Source organism: Glycine soja, chromosome 13, assembly GCF_004193775.1.
Source record: "Glycine soja cultivar W05 chromosome 13, ASM419377v2, whole genome shotgun sequence".
Taxonomy (NCBI): domain Eukaryota; kingdom Viridiplantae; phylum Streptophyta; class Magnoliopsida; order Fabales; family Fabaceae; genus Glycine; species Glycine soja.
The window spans coordinates 24,821,731-24,840,345 of record NC_041014.1 but is presented as its reverse complement, the minus strand read 5'-3'; the positions used below and the strand labels follow the sequence as shown (position 1 = coordinate 24,840,345).

Sequence of the window (18,615 nt, the reverse complement as noted above, 5' to 3'; positions counted from 1 at the left end):
TGATAAGTGAAAAATTAACATAGAATAAAGGCTAACATATAACTTTAGTTCTAATATTTTATTTAATTTGTAATTTTAATTTTCTTATTTTAAGATAAAGATATTTAATCCTTTCATTATTTAAAATAAGTAATTTTAGTTCAATATTCAATTTGTATATGTTCTATTTCTTTTATTTTAGTCTAATTTATCCATATTCCTAACATATATATTTAAGTTATCATTAAAAATGATTTAATTAATTAAAATATAAAAAATAAAAGAAATAACAAAATTGAGGATTATACCAAAATTATGAATTTAGTGAAGTACCCATTCAATAAAAAAATTGTTAAGTAGCAGGAATACATTCTTTTTAACATGATATTTTCTCATGGTTAAAGACTATTAAAAATAAAAAAATAAAAAAAATATTCATTAAAAAAAGACATGAGACTTATAAAATTATGTAATTTTTAATATATTTCAATTTTCAACCAATGGTAAATAATATGTTCTTAACATTCAATATTTTTTACAAGCTAATTTTTTTATTAAATAAAATACCAAGTACATTATTTATAATTGTTATGTGCTGTCAAATAGTGGAAGAAAAGATTAGGAAGAAATCTCATTGTTATCATCATCATCACATAAGCTATTATGTGAAACATGGTTTAAAAATTGAAATATAACAAACAAGTTCAAGAACAATACTCATGAAGCCTAAAAATACAAAAACTAAAACTATTAGAGCATAGTTTGAAAATTTCAATGTTCTCAAATAATCAAATGAATAGTACAGTTAAAACTTCAACTAAATTTTAAATAATTTGAAACAATTAAAAAGCAAAAAGATATTCTAGAATCAATTGAGAGTTGAAATCCTAATTTCGTAAGAGTGACCAAGTGAAATTGTATGAACTAATCACATAAGAGATGGTCTCACTTTTAGTGACTAAGTCTGATAATAATATTAATTAATTTTTCAAATTTAAAATTATATATTATATATAAAATAAATAATAATGATAATAATAATAATAATTCAATACAAATTAGCGGATCAAAGAGTTAGATCAACTAGTCTGAATATTAAAACATGTAACCCAACTCAAAACTCAACGAATTTAAATGGATTGGATCACCCTAACATAATACTCTCTTAGGTCACATGAGAACAAAATTTAAATAGAGACAATGTTAAAAACGATAAAATTTAAATGATAACCTAACACTATAATAGAAAGAATAGTATTGTTATTATTATTTTAGTTAACTGAAGGCATGCGCCTCCACATTGCATAGGGTAGGTTAGATGCTGCATATGTGTCATGAGATTGTACTTGTAACATTATAGAAAGATTTAGATTAAACCCAAACTAAAAGTCGGTTCATGATAAGAGGGGCTTGAGTGATTTGTACAAGCTTATAAATTTAAACTTTGACGTCATTGTAGCAAAACAAAAAAAAAAACAAAAGATTGATGATCGCTAATTTGTATGTATGTTGTGCATGAAATCTGGAAAATCTTGACCGGTCCGTGAACAAATTCACGGTTCGTAGAAAGGAAAGAATATAATGTGTCCGTGATTATCACGCAAAGATTAACCACTTGAAAACCATGCCCAGAACCGGGTTGGTTTATTTAATTGATGGAATAAGAAAATGTTTTATACACAACCTTTTCTAGTCCTATGGAAGATATATGAACAAAAAGATATAAGGTTAAAGCTAAAATTTTCTTCAGTATTGGATTTAGAAATTTTATTAAATGCCTAAAGTTTACACGATAACCTAATATTATAATAGTATTAAAATTTTTAAAAAGGAAGTTAATTACTAAAATATGACCTGGGAGTATTATATTTTTATTAAATACCTAAATGACTTTATGCTCATTAATTGCCCTCCCTTCATATCAGGCTATCAGCTGCCTCCCGCAGTTGATTTTCAAACCTCCAGGCCCCATCCATATTTTCAATTTCTTTAGAAGAAAACCTTACTTTTTCTTAACAATGGGTAATTTAAAGGATGAAATAAGACACACTAGTGTTCTTTTCACATTAATATAGTGCGTGTTTCATTTAATAAAGTTCCTTTAGTTTAGATAGGAACGTTATCCAGGCTCTGGTTGTCCTTTAATTATTTATTTATCTTTTGCTTACTTTCAACTGAAAATAATAATTAGAACACCATAATAACTTATTTCAATCCTAAGAGCTACTTTAATTGACTAGAAGGGAACAAAATTTGAGTTGGTCTAACGAGACCCGCCTTGTAATAATTATTGGAATGTCTTAAGATCCACAGCTGTTAATTAATACTTCTTCAACTGTTTGCTAAAAGTTGAGCTTTGAGGGTGGTCAAATACAATCATTGCTAAAAGTTGAGCTTTTGTCATATAATTACAGTTTTTGTTAACTTTTACCGACAAAAAAATAACTTATTCACTACGTTTTCCTTTTCACCTTTTAGAAACTCCTGATCGATTATTTAAATGGTTTTAAAATGAAAAATATACATTGAGACATGTAACTTTTACTTTTGTAGCAAAATAATCTTAAACAAACAAATTAGTAATCACAGTCTATCTATGACTCTCAGTATGACGAAAATTAAGTCAACAAATTTCAATTGTATACATTCTGTAAGATGCACAAAAACATAAGAAATATTTTTTAATTGTTTGGTCATCCATGATCAACACATAAAATTATCTTAAATATAACTCTCAAAAGTGATTATTTACAAAAACCTAAGAAATAACTTTAATATAAAAACTATACATAATTATTATTCATCAAAATGTTACATTAAATCACTAACAAACATTTAACTTGGTAAGAGTAATGCATTACTAGTTAACACTCACTATTTGTAATATTAAATGAGATTTAATATTGTTGCCAACATTACCAGAACTTGTGGGGTAACATGCATAAGATAAACTAATTGGAACAAAAGGAGAAATTTTGTTGGACTTTTAATTTCTCACAAGGTGAACTTGCATTGTATAAAAACTAGGCTATAATTACTTAGTTGTCTCATATGGAATTGCTATAAATAGTGATAATTAAGATGTAAGACTGATAAGTTATCTGTCATAATATTTTTTTAGGTTAGATATGAACTTTTTAAAAGTTTGATTTCATTTATTAACTTATTTAAAAGTCTTTTACGTGAAATCTTTTATATATATTTGATCCATCTTAATCTAAATAGACGTATTTAAAATCACATCACAACTACTCAAAATATGCCACAAAAGTAAAAATAAACATGTTAGGCTTTATAAAACTCAAGTCTAACTTGTATAATGATATAATCCTATTTTTAAAGTTTAATCTAATGTGTATGATAACTTATTTAAATGTAAATGTTGCAATATGATCTCTAAACATGACGAAAATTTATCCACTAATAAGCTTGTAGGATGGACTCTTTTAACATGCTTGATATTTAAAAAGGAAATATGTATAATTTTCATACATTATATAAAATTAATATAATAGTTATACTAATAAAAATATTATTTATAGTTACTTAGATAGGTTAAATTGTTAGAGTTAAAAGACTTTTTTGAAAGGTCCAAGTCTAACATTTTTAACCAAAAAATATTTTTTATAAAAAGTCTAAGTCTAGTTTATTTGCTAAAAAATATGACTTGACATGGACTTATATAGGCTAGGCCACAAGTCCCAATGGCTTGACTTAATTTCATCCCTTCTAACAACCCTTAAAGCATCAATTAGGACAACATAAACCAGCTAAGATATCCCTTCTAACAATCCTTAAAGCATCAATTAGGACTACATAAACAAGCTAAGCTAGGCACAACATCCCAAGTAATAAAAATCTCATTAGTAGAAGCTAGAGTCATAGCCAACCAGTCTATGCAAGCATTCTCTTGTAGTAAACATGTTAGAAAGACAATTATATATCATGAATATGGCATGAAAATTGTATCCTTTTAATCAAATACTGATGAAGTTGATGAGTACCATGCAAAATGAGAGACAAAGCATTTTTGCAATCTGATTCACAAATGACATTTTTATAACCCATATTCCAAACCATATTAAGACCATGATAAATGGTTAGTGAGATTTTGTATTATTTTCAATGCGTATGTTTGCTATTATAAAATTGAAAAGGTATTTCTTTTAATCTCAATTTAGTGAATTTATTTTCTCCAATTTTTTAATCCAACTAAACAAGTAAAAAAATAATAATTTCTTTCTTCTCACCCCCATTTTTCTTTATCAATCCAAGCAATACATAATCTTATTTAAAATTCACCTTTATTTTATTTTATTTTTAACTTCTTTCTGCTCTATTTTTTTCTAATTTCTATTTCGTTATCCTATAAAATAAAGTGTACAAGTTAGATTTATAGCTCTAACAGATTCGCTTTGTCAGCCTTAGATCTCTATTATTTCATTCCTCTTAAGTTTTTATCTTTATAATATACTTCAAATTGGTTTGTAGTTATTGGTTATCTCTGAAAGAGTACACAGAGGACATAATAGGGACCAAAAACCTAAAAAAATATAATTATAGGATAAAAATCGTTTGGGGAGATTTTTAGTTGTAAGTTTAAAAAATCTCAAAAACTATAACCAATTTTTGTTTTTTAAAAAATAATTTGTTTTTTTCTTCTAAATTTTAGTTTTAGAATAAATTCAATTTAGAAGTTCCCTATCTTGTTAAAAGCGTTTATGTAGTGGTGATAGTAAGCTAGTAGTAACAATAATCAGGGGCGGACCCACATGTAACAGAGGGGAAGCCATAACTCTCCCAATTTTTTTCTAAATCTAAAAATTAATAGGTGGTGCAACTAGTAAAACTATTCCAGTGCAACAATAATCAGGGGCAGACCCACATGTAACAGACGGGGGCCATGGTCCCCTGACTTTTTTCTAAATTTCAAAACCAGTGGGTGGTGCGACTAATAAAATTGTTCCAAATGATATGCGTCGAAATATTTTATTTTAATTTATTTAAAAATCTTTCATTAATTTCATTATGAAAACGCTTGTAAATTTGTCGTGTTTCATAAGGTAAACGATAAAACGCAACATACCAAGATAAAACATCACGTGATACTCAAACACAACTAAAGATACCATGTGCCTTATAACACTCAATCATAACATGAACTTATATAACATTAGAGTAACTCAAATCTTCTCAAAACATGCATATAACATAAACAACTCTATAAAGATAAACCACTTAAACTATGAGTCAGTCAACACTATACATAATGCTAAAAAGGAAACAATAAATGGAAAAACTATGTCTTCACGTCCAAGTATGCATGTCCATGAAGTCTCTGAAAGACGTGGGCCACCTCTTAGCCATATGCTCCCCACATACGGGTAAACCATAATGCATAAACCACATGCACAGCAACATAAGGGTAAGCTTACAAAAAATAAATATACTAAAATAGTATACAACTTAACCATTAAAGCATAAACAAACACCATCATATACATATAGAACATGTTTAGAAATCATACTTAGGTATAAATCTTAGAAATTCATATAACAAAGCATCTCATAATAATCCTCAATTTGTCAACCATCACATAAAGATTCAATCATTATACATCATTTTCATCATCACCATAATTCATCAATCAAACATCATCAATCCATCAATTACACCAAAGATAGACTCAATTCCATGGAGATTTACATTACATGAGCGATTAAACTAAACACATCCATTAACATAGTTGTACTCTATGATTTGACCATTCGAGGAGACCTAGATAATTCTTGCGGAGGTTTTGTGGTTTTATCGAAAATATATGAGTATGGGTAATGACTTACCTCGGTAAGGTATGATTAACCTTAACCTCTTTAGGAGTTTGTCACTCATATTTTATAGTCCCCATTGATGTTAGCCACCACGAAAACCCCTTGCACTAGGTTAAGGGTCTTCTTAGCACCCCCCCACTTACGTGCCTACTCTCAACCAATAACTAAACTTAAATTCCTTGAGGTTTTGAGATCTCTAGGACCCAAGTTTCATCATCAATAACAATTCATTTCATATACACTAAAAGGATAACTAAACGTCTTGAGAAGTAGTTCTCAGTACTCTAACATGGTATTCGAAGTTAAAATGTATGGGTGATACTCAGCAAGATATCCCACTAGGCGAGACCCTCAAGTCGCCTTTGTGAGACGGAGTTCTGGCATGGAACCCACCTTTTTAAGTATACCATTTTCCAACAACAACAACAAAACCTTTCCAAAGGATATAGCTAATCCTTCCAACACATAGGGATGATTATAATGTAAAATTATCATCCATTATTATCAACTTATAGCCATCGACACATTCACCTCATCAAACAATATTCATATCATTATCAACGAAATCAACCCAATATAATTCAAGACATTCATCAAGACATAAACATTGTAACGACAATACAATCACCTCAACATAATATAAACACCTCAAAAATAACATAATTATTGTATAAATAAGTATACTACATTTGCATAAACATTTTAAAGTTATTTGAAACAAAAAAGGAAGAATTTCAAGACAATTTTTAAAATAATTAGATTCTAGCCTAGCCAATCAAAATTGTTGCCCAACTAGAATGCGCGGCCAAGCCAGAACGCTCTAGAGGCAACATTTTTAAAAATTGAATTCTAGCCCAACGAGCCAAAAGTTGCACCCAATTAGAATTATGCAAAACATATTTTGAATTAGTTCATCCTCTTTTGCCAAGCTTCCAATTTTTAAGTTTTTCAAAAACTCAGTCATCCCACATCAAACCCAAATATTTTTCCTTCAAATCCAACATATAACAACACCAAAACATCATCATCCCAAGTATAAATCACACAATCAAAGACTAATCAAACCAAATTGAAGCTTCCCTTACAACTATAGAAGCAAAAAGAGAACTTTGTGAAGAAGAAGGAGAAAGGAGTGAGGTTAAGGTCCAAGGAAGGAACTTTCTTCCACTCTAACAACAAGTCCATCACAACAACATCACCCAAAACCCAAAAACGACTACAAATAGAATCAAAAGCCCAAAAACAAAGCTTTTTCATGAGTTCCTATGGGTGCTCTATGAGAAAAACAAAAATGGAGTCAAAGGGAGGAAAAAGAGGTATTTATCACTCCATGACTCAGTCAAACAACATCAAAGGGATAGGAAAAAAGTCTCTTTTGATCACCAACACCAAACCTCAAGCTTCTACCATTTGTATCTCTTTTAAAGGAAAAGAAGAAAAAAGAAAGAAAGTCTCTTGTAAATGTAAAATATGAATTGTGAGGTTAGGGAAGGGTTTATGACCCTTACAATTCTCCTTTTGACACTCAGGCTTTCTCTGAGCACACCTACCCATAACATACATCAAGGCTCATATGCTTAGGCCCAAACTCATTAAAATTCACTAAACACACGCAAACATAAACACAACATTACCACATAAATTTACTTCAACCACTTAATTTAAATTTAATTACACTTGTTAATTAATTAAAACTACTTAATCAAACATTATAAAAAAAACATCATGTTACAATATGGGTGTTGCATCTAGCAAAACTTGGCTGTGTGCGTGTCGTGAAATGCTCCAAATTTGGCTGGTGCGTAAGAATCACCCTGTTGCTTTTGTTTTTGGGTAAATACTCATTTTTCATTCTTGAATTTATTAGGCACTGACGGTTAAGGCTGAAAGATGGAACATTAAAATTTTGTCCTCGAATTTGTAAAAAGTGCGACAAATTAGTCTTATTGTTAATTTTTTTCATTAACTCAAATGGTTGTGCCTACGTGTCACTTTTAGTGATGATGTGGCAACTAACAGTTGCCCCATGTTAAAAAGTTGACTTTTTTATTTGGTCTCTTAACTTAACAACTTCCTATTATTTTAGTCCTTGGACTTAACTATATATGGTCATTTTGATCCCTGAAAGTAATTTTGAATTTTTAATTAAGTGTCACACTACATATAAATTGTTAGCATAATGATAATAAATGACATTTGTTTATAGAAATAACAATTATTTATGTTGATACAAACTGAATAAAAAATAATTGTCAAGTATAGACATTAGAATTATTAAATTTTATATTTGAAATCACTATTAATTTATTTATTATATTTTATTAAGTTAAAATTCTAATAATAATATTATAACAACGACAAACAAAAATATAATTGAATTGAAAATAAATGAACATATAAAAATTAATTTAATATTTCATGAGAATCAAATTAAAAATGTGTGTTATGTAAATATATAACTAACAAATAATTTATTATAAAAGTTGGTATAATTATTTAATTAACGAGGAAATTAAAAGTCAAAAGAGATACAAAATGAATCATTTTATTTGACCATTTTTTTTTTACAAAATTAGATATTTTTGGTTTGCCACCTTTTATTGTATATTCTTTTATTTTGTATACTTCAACATGACTAATATAATGAGTAAACTATATTTTGTACTCAATTTTGTAGGTAGTATATATATTATATACTATAACATGACAAGCCACAACTACCTTCTCCATTGAAAATGTAATGAGTGAATTATATTTTATGCTCAATTTTGTATGTAGTATATTTTTAACTTACAATGGACTATGTTCTCTAATACTCAATATTTGAATAACGATGTAAAAATTACAAAAGAATATGTAAATAGTTCTAACACTTTTATTTTCATATCCTCTTATACTCAATTGTTATAATGGGTCAAGTTTTATTCAAATGTCTTTTTTGTCGTTAACATTATTTCATAAAATAAATTAATTAATTAATTAATCTAACATATTACATATATTAATAGAATATAAGATAATGACTTAATTTGGGTTGAATATCTGGTTTGAAACCTTATAAAATATTATTGGTAATGTTCTAAATTTAACACTTACTATTATGATGTAATCACTCATAAGTTAGTTTCATATTTATAATATAATTTAAATGACAAATTTGCATAAAGAACAAAAGAGATATAATATGCTAATAATTTCATGCAACATGAAACTTAATTTGTAACATCTCATTTTTTTGTATATAAATTAAAATAAATTTTATTAAAAAATAAATAGAGTTTTAGAAAAATATTAAGCTTTTATAAATAAATAATAAGGAGAAATAAATTTATTAAAATAATAATTTGAAGAAAAATAAAAATAATATTTTATTTATTCATTTCATAAGAAATAAGAAAGAGTATTTGTTTATAAAATAATAAAAAATAGAGTAAATAATAGGTTGTGAGTATCCTAGCTACTTAGATCAATTTTGAGATTGACGATGTTCTCTACGTCTCATCTTCCTCTCAATTTCGTTTTCCCTTCTCCTCCTCCCAAAAACTCTCTTTTTTTCCCGCAAATCACTAAACCTGTCTTAGAAAAATGACGATCTCGAACTCATTCACCGTTGGATTGTCATGAAATTTGAGCACCAGGTTTGGAACTCATTTCTGAACATTCTTACTATTGGGAATTACGATAACATGTCAGATCTGAGAGAAATACCCTTTGCATCGTAGATTTTTCTTTTCCCGTAGAAACTCAAAACTGTCTCAGTAAAACTACGATCCTGGATTCATTAACCGTTGGATTGTCGTGAAATTTTGATATGTGGTTTGCGATTCATTTTCACACATCTTCATTGTTGGGATTTGTAAAATAGAGTCTGTAGAGGGAGAAATACTCATCGCACGTGGACAGTGGAATGGAGGCTTCAATCCCTTCTCCTCTCTCTAACGCTTGGAAAGCCTATCAGAACAATCAGAGGAAAAACTTGAGGAATCTCAGGAAACTATTAGAGATGCTGCTATCACTCTCAAAATACACACGTGAGCCCGCTTAAAAGTAAGGGATGAGTTTATTACAATTGAGGTTAGAATGAACATGTGTAGGAATCCTTAGGGGATCAAATTGAGATTTATTTTGAGATGTTTATTGTATTGAAAATTTTCTTGTATGATTATGTGAAATTGTTTAAGGGGTTTTACTTCCCATGCATTGATAAATGTTTTTGTATAATTTGTTTGTGTTTTAAATAAGATTAACATAATAAATAGTTATATTGGGATTATGAAATTATGATTGAAATTGTATATAAGTGATAAATTGAATATAAGATGAATTGTAGAATAATATATTACTTTGAGACTATAATATTGTTATGGAGATTGAGTATAAATGCAAAGTTGAATGCGTTAAATTGCGAGATACACGTAAACATGAGATGATTGATTGTGACATAGTGAAATGTGAAGTTGTGAACATGAGTTTTAGTTGTGAATAAGTGTGTGATTAACACTTGATGTAACATTACCTGTGTTGTGAGCTGTGAATTATACAATAACCATACCAATGTTTATCTTGAGAAAAATGTTGATGCGCAGTGTTAGAGGGAAAATGTAGGTTTCCTAGTTAGGAACCAGTGTTAAATTATAGCTTAACGTGTTAAATATGTTTGAAACATGAGTGTGAGGTCGTGGGTATTGTATAATTCATGAGCTGTGTCTGCTTGTATTATTATTGTTGAAATTGAGTATAAGTACAAAGTTGAACATGTGTTAATTTGTGAGATACATGTAAACCTGTGATGGTGGATTGTGACATTATGAGATGTTAAAGTGTGGGTATGATATTTGGTTGTGAATAAGTGTGCGTGTGTTTAACACTTGATGTGATAATAATTATGTTGTGAGCTTTGAATTATACAATAACCCGACCAATGTTTATATTGAGAAAAATATTTATGCGCAGTGTTAAAGAGAAGGTGTAGGTTATTAGTTAGGAACCAGTGTTAAATTGTAGCACAATGTGTTAAACATGTTTGAAACACGAGTGTGAGGTCATTTGTATTTTATAATTCATAAGCAGTGTCTACTTGCAAAAAAAATTGTTTTAGAGATTAGACCTAAATCAGGAAGGTGAGGCCTTAACGGATTCTTCAGAGTCTAGGCCTTAGGGGTAAAAACACTCGATTTGAGTGCTCCTTTAAGTCTATGTTGATTTCATATGGTTGGAATATTCTCGTAAAACGGAGTGACCCTGACTGGTCACCTTATGATTTTACTTAGTGACAGTGACTTGACATACCCATTGTGTGGTGTGTCTTGTTATGTACTCCTAAGTGCCCTAGGGTGATTTTTCACTGACATGGTATCATATTGCATGTAAGTTTGAGTCTTAGTATAATTGTTGCATAACGCTTGCTAATTATTTATTATGAAATTGATGAGTGTTGATGAGTGTTATTGCGTCTTGACTTGAGTGTGTGATTCATGTGTAATGTGATTAGTGATTGAAAAAAATGAATTCTAAAGATAAAGTGGTAAAGTGACGCGGGTTGTATTAAGTTGAGTTATGTTATAAATATTTTCATAATTTATTTTGATTACATCTTGTTTATTTGTTTTGTTTTTTTGTGTGTAATAAATCACTCCTTGTGTGCTATTTGTGTTTGGATCCTGTGATGATATCGAACCTTGTGTTCGTGGGAGTAGATGACTAGGTGAATGACTTTAAAGAACCTCGTGTCAGAAAACGTTGGGACGTAATGCTCTAATAGGATGTGACATTGAGGATGCATTTTTATTTTAATCGTATGATTTTATTTTATTTTATTTTACCTTACCGATTTAACAAAACATTTTTTTTGTAAACTTTGACAGCCTTGTTTTGAGCCGAATATGTTTTTAATAAGTCTTATTTGGTAATAATGAAGTGAATGTGAACCTTTTACCCATATAAATTTGTTGATCAATATGTTTATATGCTTTATTTATTTATATGTGTGTCGGGGTAGAGTGTGTCACATAATTAAAAATTAAAAAGTGTTTTTAGGGACCAAAATGACAATATGTGTTAAGTTCAATGACCAAAATATTAGTAAGTAGTTAAATTCAAGGACTAAAATGATAACAAATTATTAAGTTTATAGAGCAAATAAAAAAGTAAACTTTTTGATATATGATAGTCACTTAGATGACACCTGACCACGGTCAGTTGTCATGTCATAATTGAAAGTGTCATGTAGATTCGAGTTAATAGAAAAAATTAACTTAAAATTAATTTGTCACACTTTTTATATTTTCAAGAATAAAATTTCAAATTTCCATCTTTTAAGGACTTGATTGTTAGTGTCTAACAAATTCAAGAACAAAAATAAATATTTACCTGCTATTTTTTTAAGGAAATTTGATCTAGAAGTTATATTTAATTAAATTTTAGTTATTAATATTGTATAATCCATTTTTATTTCTTAACTTTATTTTTTATTTAAACTATCAAATTAATAACAATCTTATCTTTTATTTAAGAAATCTTATTTAAATATTATATTTTATTAATTATATTTTTTTAAAGGTTTATTTTTTTTAGTTACTACTTACTATAGAGTATGTTTTTATCCTTGACATTTTTTAAGTATAAAATCCATAGTAATTTCATTTGTTTTTAAAAGAAATATTTTCTTAACATTATATTTTTTTTATTAATTTTAGTTAATATTTATTTTTTTATCGATTATTTTTTTTTCTAAACTATAAAATCAATAGCAATTTTATCTTTTTTTGAAAAAATATTTAAATATTATATTTTATCAAATTTTAGTTATTACACAATCAACTTTTATCTCCTTAAATTTTAAATTATAAAACCAATCATAATTTATCTCTTTCTTTTTTATAAAGAAATCTTATCTGAATATTATATTTGACTAATTCTAATTATTATATAATTAATCTTTTATTTTTCTCATATGGAAGATGAACTCCTGAAAAACAAATTACTAAAAAGTTTAGTATAAATTCATATAGATGATTTTAATGACATGCAATGAAGACGGTTGATGTTTTGATAGATTATTATTGTAATTATTGTGTAATGAAGACAATTGGTGTTTTGATAGATTATTATTATAATTATTTTATATGTGTGGTAGCGATGACAATAATAACATAACAACATTAATGATGATGGAAGCAATGATAATAATGTTAACCCTGATAACACCAATATTAATGGTGGTAACAATGTTATTCTTAAATGTAATAAGAATGTGTTTCTTTTAAAATTAAAAATCAAATTCATAATTTTTTATTTATTTTAAAAATAAATAAATGAAAAAGTATTTTGTTTTGGAAAATATATTTAAAAATTTAAAATTAAAAACTGATCACCATCTCAAATGAACCCTAAGATCAAAATAATAAAAAAAGCTATAAAAGCCTAAAACGCATTTAAACCTAATTTATTTATTGGACATGAACACCTAAACGACATCGTCAAAGGGGGCGTGAGCGAGAAGTTTGTTTCGGGCTTGATCCAGTGGGGCGCATATCAGCCAATGATAGTGTTTTTCCGACCAAAAAGAAACCAATGACGAAATTCCTCCTCTTCGAAAATACTACGAAAATCGAAAATCAATCGTAGACCACTTCTCAAACACAAGAGACACCACCGATGATGATGATGATGATATTAAAGCAACATCATCAGGAGTAAGAGAGAGCAAAGGTGGCTCCTTTTCATGTGAGTTTTGAGTGATTCATTGATTCTTCTGCTACCATCTTCTTATCTACTCGAAAAAGGAAGAGGGGAAAAGAAATTGAAACATGGGTTGGATTCCCTGTTCCGGAAGTTCAAACACTAAGAAGAAGTTAAAGAAGAAATTGGAGAAGATGGAAGGGCAGAGCAGCCTCGTTGATCCGATCAAAGCCACCCCAGGTAGCGATGTTGCTGTAATTGTAGTGTTGGGTGTTCAAACAAGTCATCAATGGTTTGTGATAGTGAGACCCCTCATGTGATAGTTGTGTTTTCCCTCATTTTCTGCTGCTCTTTTTTTTTTTGTGAAGATTGATTGGGGTTAAATAATAATAATATTTCTTGTGCTAATTTGTCTCTTGCTTTATATGGGGTGCTTTCTAATAAATGAAATTGTGTGAATTTTAATTATTTATGTATTTGGTAGACCTGATTGAGTCCTGGATGAGTGAACTTCCTAGGTAAAGATAGCTGGGATTTTGATATAGAAATCACTGGCTGCTTTTATTTAACATTTTTTAAAGTGTTTTTCTCCTTCAAACCCAGGGTGAGTAGAATAAATCTGCATATGTATACTCATCTGCTATATTTAGTTATAGGATCTTCTTTAGGAGAAATCTTTTATGCTCGCCTTTTGTGTTGGATTTAAGAATTTGTACGTTAGCTTTTTTTTTTTTGGGGGGGGGGGGGGGGGATTGCGTTTCTTTAATTGGTGTATTACTAGCATTGGTTCTGGTAATTCTCTATGTCATAGCATACAATAGCTCGAGTTAATAAACTTCCCTGAAATTATTGTATCAGTTTATCCTTGTTATTTGAGTTTTTTTTTTTCAGCTTACTGGTTTCTTCGTTTACAAAGTGTGTGTGTATCAAGTTTAAAATTGTACTATTGATGATGGTAATTTGAAATGATGCATCCTATGAGACAAAGTATGTGATTCTTTTTATGGGAATTTGAAAATGAGTACTTTCTGAATGCTAGACTCCGAAGGAACACGGTTGGTTTTGGATGTTAAGTCTAAACCTGCTGTAATTTTTGCTTCTTCCCACTAAAATCATTAGTCTTTGGAATGGAATGCAGGGAAATTAAAGAGGAATTCATCCATGAATTCCAAAAATGGGAACCCTGAGCACATTGCTGCACAGACATTCTCATTCCGTGAGTTGGCAACTGCAACTAGAAACTTCAGAGCCGAATGTCTTTTGGGTGAGGGAGGCTTTGGCAGAGTATACAAGGGGCGTTTGGAAAATATTAATCAGGTGAATCTGTTTCTCATGATTTCTGTGTTTATGAAGAATAGGTGAAAATTTAAGGGAGATGAAGAAATGCTTCCTTTTGCTTGTTATTCATTATTTCTCCCTCAGCCATGTTGCTTTCTAATAGCCAGAGTAACACCATATGACTTTTGCCAGCATGGAAATGAGGTTTAAATTTGTGTAGTTTGATATGGCAACACATTTCATGCTTTCTAATATTGAATGTAGATTGTTGCAATTAAACAACTTGACCGAAATGGGCTACAAGGGAATAGAGAATTCCTTGTTGAAGTGCTGATGTTAAGTCTTCTTCACCACCCTAACCTTGTCAACCTGATTGGTTATTGTGCTGATGGGGATCAAAGACTTCTAGTTTATGAATTTATGTCATTAGGATCCTTGGAAGACCACTTACATGGTATTTTTATTAAAAATTTGCACATTATCTCGTTTCAATTCTTTATGTATAGTCTTCTAGCAGATATTGGTAATAAATGTAAATGTTTGATACACAGATATTTCTCCTGGCAAGAAACGACTTGACTGGAACACACGGATGAAAATAGCTGCTGGGGCTGCAAGAGGATTGGAATATTTGCATGACAAAGCTAATCCTCCTGTCATATACCGAGATTTAAAGTGCTCCAACATTTTGCTCGGTGAAGGATATCATCCAAAGTTATCTGATTTTGGTTTGGCTAAACTTGGTCCAGTGGGGGAAAACACCCATGTATCAACAAGGGTTATGGGCACCTATGGATATTGTGCTCCAGAGTATGCAATGACAGGTCAACTGACTCTGAAATCAGATGTTTATAGCTTTGGTGTTGTTCTTCTGGAAATAATTACTGGAAGGAAAGCAATTGACAATTCAAAAGCTGCAGGAGAGCAGAATCTTGTTGCATGGGTAAGAAACTCATACTGTTATCTCATCTCATGGGTCTGACTGATGATTTATAAGCTGGAAAGCTGAATAATGGATCGTCAAATATAACATTCTGGATAGCTTCATTTGCATATTAATAATCAAAATATAGTCTTGTGTTGATTAAATAAGGGGACTAGGGGAAGTAAGTATTTCAATATAAATTGGCCATGCTCGGAAAATTTTACATGCATAATTGGACTTGAGAGTGAGAATTTGTGAAAAGAAATCATTTCGACTCAAATAGTTAATAGTTATGTCTAATTAAAAGTAAAAAAAAAAACATGGTATATATAATTAATGATGCACAATGCTTTAGAGAGGAAATTAGTGTCATGGTAATTCAAACATTTCAGCTGATATTTTCTTCTTAGTTCTTTTTTTGGCTTTTCCTTTCTTTTGGGACTCTTTCTGATTCCCTCCTTGTTATTTTATTCCCTTCTCAATAAATTCTTCTCATACAATGTAATTCCGTTTACCGTGATGTTGAAGACTGAAGTTAGTGCTCAAAGTTCTGCATATCCCATAAACTCTTCAACTGGCTTTAGCATATTAAATTGTGATATGATGACCTTGTCCTTGCTCCTTATTTAAGTAATTTTATTAAATTGCAGGCCAGACCCTTGTTCAAAGATCGAAGAAAATTTTCGCAAATGGCTGATCCAATGCTCCAAGGTCAATATCCTCCAAGAGGGCTATTCCAGGCCCTTGCTGTTGCAGCAATGTGTGTTCAGGAGCAGGCCAATATGCGTCCAGTTATAGCTGATGTTGTCACAGCTTTGAGTTACCTTGCTTCACAAAAATATGACCCGAATACTCAGACATTACAAAGCTCTCGCCTTGCTCCTGGTACTCCTCCAAGATCCAAGAGGGGATATTGATATGGAGCTTAATGTTTATTAGCTATATAATAGTCTGGTGAAAATTTCAAACATCTTACAACACACTGCAAGTTATAGATTTGTAGATGTTAATACCAGTTGTCTTATGGTGGTGTTCTTTCTTCAGAGCATAGATGCTAAAAATGTTGTAAATTTTTGTTCTACCCTGGTGCACAGAACTGCTCCTATTTCCATTTGGAGCCAAGATAGTATATCCTCTTCCTTTTCTTAGTTTCTATTTAAAGGCATATTGCTGGATTCATGATTCATGTTCCTTCTGTCTTACTGGAGTCCCAGCATTCTATAGCTGTCTATTCTTCTTTGTCCCGGTTGCTTGTATAGTTATGAAGCTCTATAAAATTTGGCTTTTTCAACCAAGAAAGTATGCATATGTAGTGTTATGTCCTACTTTCATCTTGTTTAGAAGTTTATATTGTGGTGTACAGAATTTCATGGTAACTTGTTTACTGTTTTATGCCTCGCAATTGCTCATGAACACATTTTCATTACACAACACTTGAACATGAGTATCATTGCATTTGCATGTTGTAATAAACTTCGACTTTCCAAGGCTTATCAATAATATCATCTAAAATGCTGATACATTTTAAGCTTCCTTAAATCTCAGCGCTTAAAAATTAGATTGAACCTAAGAAGCAATAACTGTTGCAAGTTGCAAGGATATTTCACAAAAAAGAAAAGAAAAACTCTTGTAAGGATATTGGACACCGCAAGAACATAGATACAATGTTACATTCAATAAATAAACCACAAGACGCAGAAATGGCAAACGAAGTGCGTGGGACCTGAAACTCATTTAACGTGGAACCTGGCTCAATAACTGGTTTATAATTTGGGAAGCTAATCATTTTATTTATGGGATTTCGTTGGAGAGAAACCAATGTGCTGAGGCATGATGACTTCTTTAAAGTTTAAAGTGTCATTCATTAATCTGTTAACACTAATATATTTATAATAATATATACATTATGAAGCACAAATTGTGACTATGATAACTAATGGCATGTTTGGACAATTATTCGGAACATACTTTTAAGATGCCGAGGATGTATTATTGGAGAAAAATATTCTTTATTCTTTTTTTCTGAAATATTTTTAAAAAGAATGTAACGTTTGATTTGATGAATGAAAAAATGATAGTGTTGGATAACCTAGGTTATCATACACTTAATCACACTTTTCATTTTGTTTTTATTAAATGAACATTTTGATTGTTATCTCACAATGTGGTTCGATCTCAATTTTTTCTCAGCCACTTTACACCCACGTCAACAAGTCCTACTTCCTACTCACTTTTTCAAATGAAAGAACCACTGATTACATCTGGTACTCAAAATAAAAGTTACTTATGCTCGGTAGCACGCATTACAATGTAGCACTTTAGACCTAGTGACAATTTTTTTTTAATCTTGAAAAAATCCAAAGCCTTTTCAAAGTTTCACATTTTGATAATGTATATCATAATAAAGCTACAATATAATTTAAATAAATCAAATTGAAAACAATTTTGTAACAAGCAGGAATAGATCTAGTTTTATTAAAAGAAGACTATTTTACTGTACAAAAAAAGATGGCTATTTTATGACTCATCTAAAGAAAGAGGGTTGTTGCACTTCATATTATAGACATTAATTACAAGATCAACTCTGTGGAGATTTTATCGATTTCATAATTAGTTATTCATATGAATGTGTTTTATTACAATCTTAATTATTGATTTTGTAATCAATAATGGCTATCAATGCACTTTTTCCTGAGGTGTAGTTCTTTACTTTAAAAAAGCTAAAATGAGAGGATTACTTTTAGGAGAAACAAGTTGTGACAGCTACAAATGGAGGGTGAAAATTAAAAACTACCTGTCGCAATTTTATATTTTAGTCTGAACTGTTCATGTGTGTGGAAAGGAGGCACATGTTTGCACGCGTTAAACTATGGTAATGGCGCAGTTGTTCCGCCTCACTTTATTACAAAAATCAGATCAAC

The 18,615-nt window shown here is 29.9% G+C and overlaps 1 protein-coding gene across 2 annotated transcripts; it reads left to right on the top strand.

Annotated features, from left to right (window-relative positions):
* The first annotated feature begins 13,280 nt into the window (after window positions 1-13,280).
* Window positions 13,281-16,989, top strand: LOC114382775 (probable serine/threonine-protein kinase PBL7). 2 transcript variants are annotated; one of them, XM_028342385.1, is made up of 6 exons: window positions 13,281-13,731; window positions 14,630-14,808; window positions 15,034-15,223; window positions 15,321-15,712; window positions 16,345-16,604; window positions 16,636-16,989. In XM_028342385.1, exons 1-6 carry the CDS (start codon window positions 13,620-13,622, stop codon window positions 16,841-16,843), a joined length of 1,341 nt encoding a protein of 446 aa, XP_028198186.1. In that variant the 5' UTR covers window positions 13,281-13,619; the 3' UTR covers window positions 16,844-16,989. The 2 variants fall into 2 exon arrangements, with proteins under 2 accessions (XP_028198186.1, XP_028198185.1); XM_028342384.1 differs by having other exon boundaries at window positions 13,284-13,731; window positions 16,345-16,989.
* The last annotated feature ends 1,626 nt before the right edge of the window (window positions 16,990-18,615 follow it).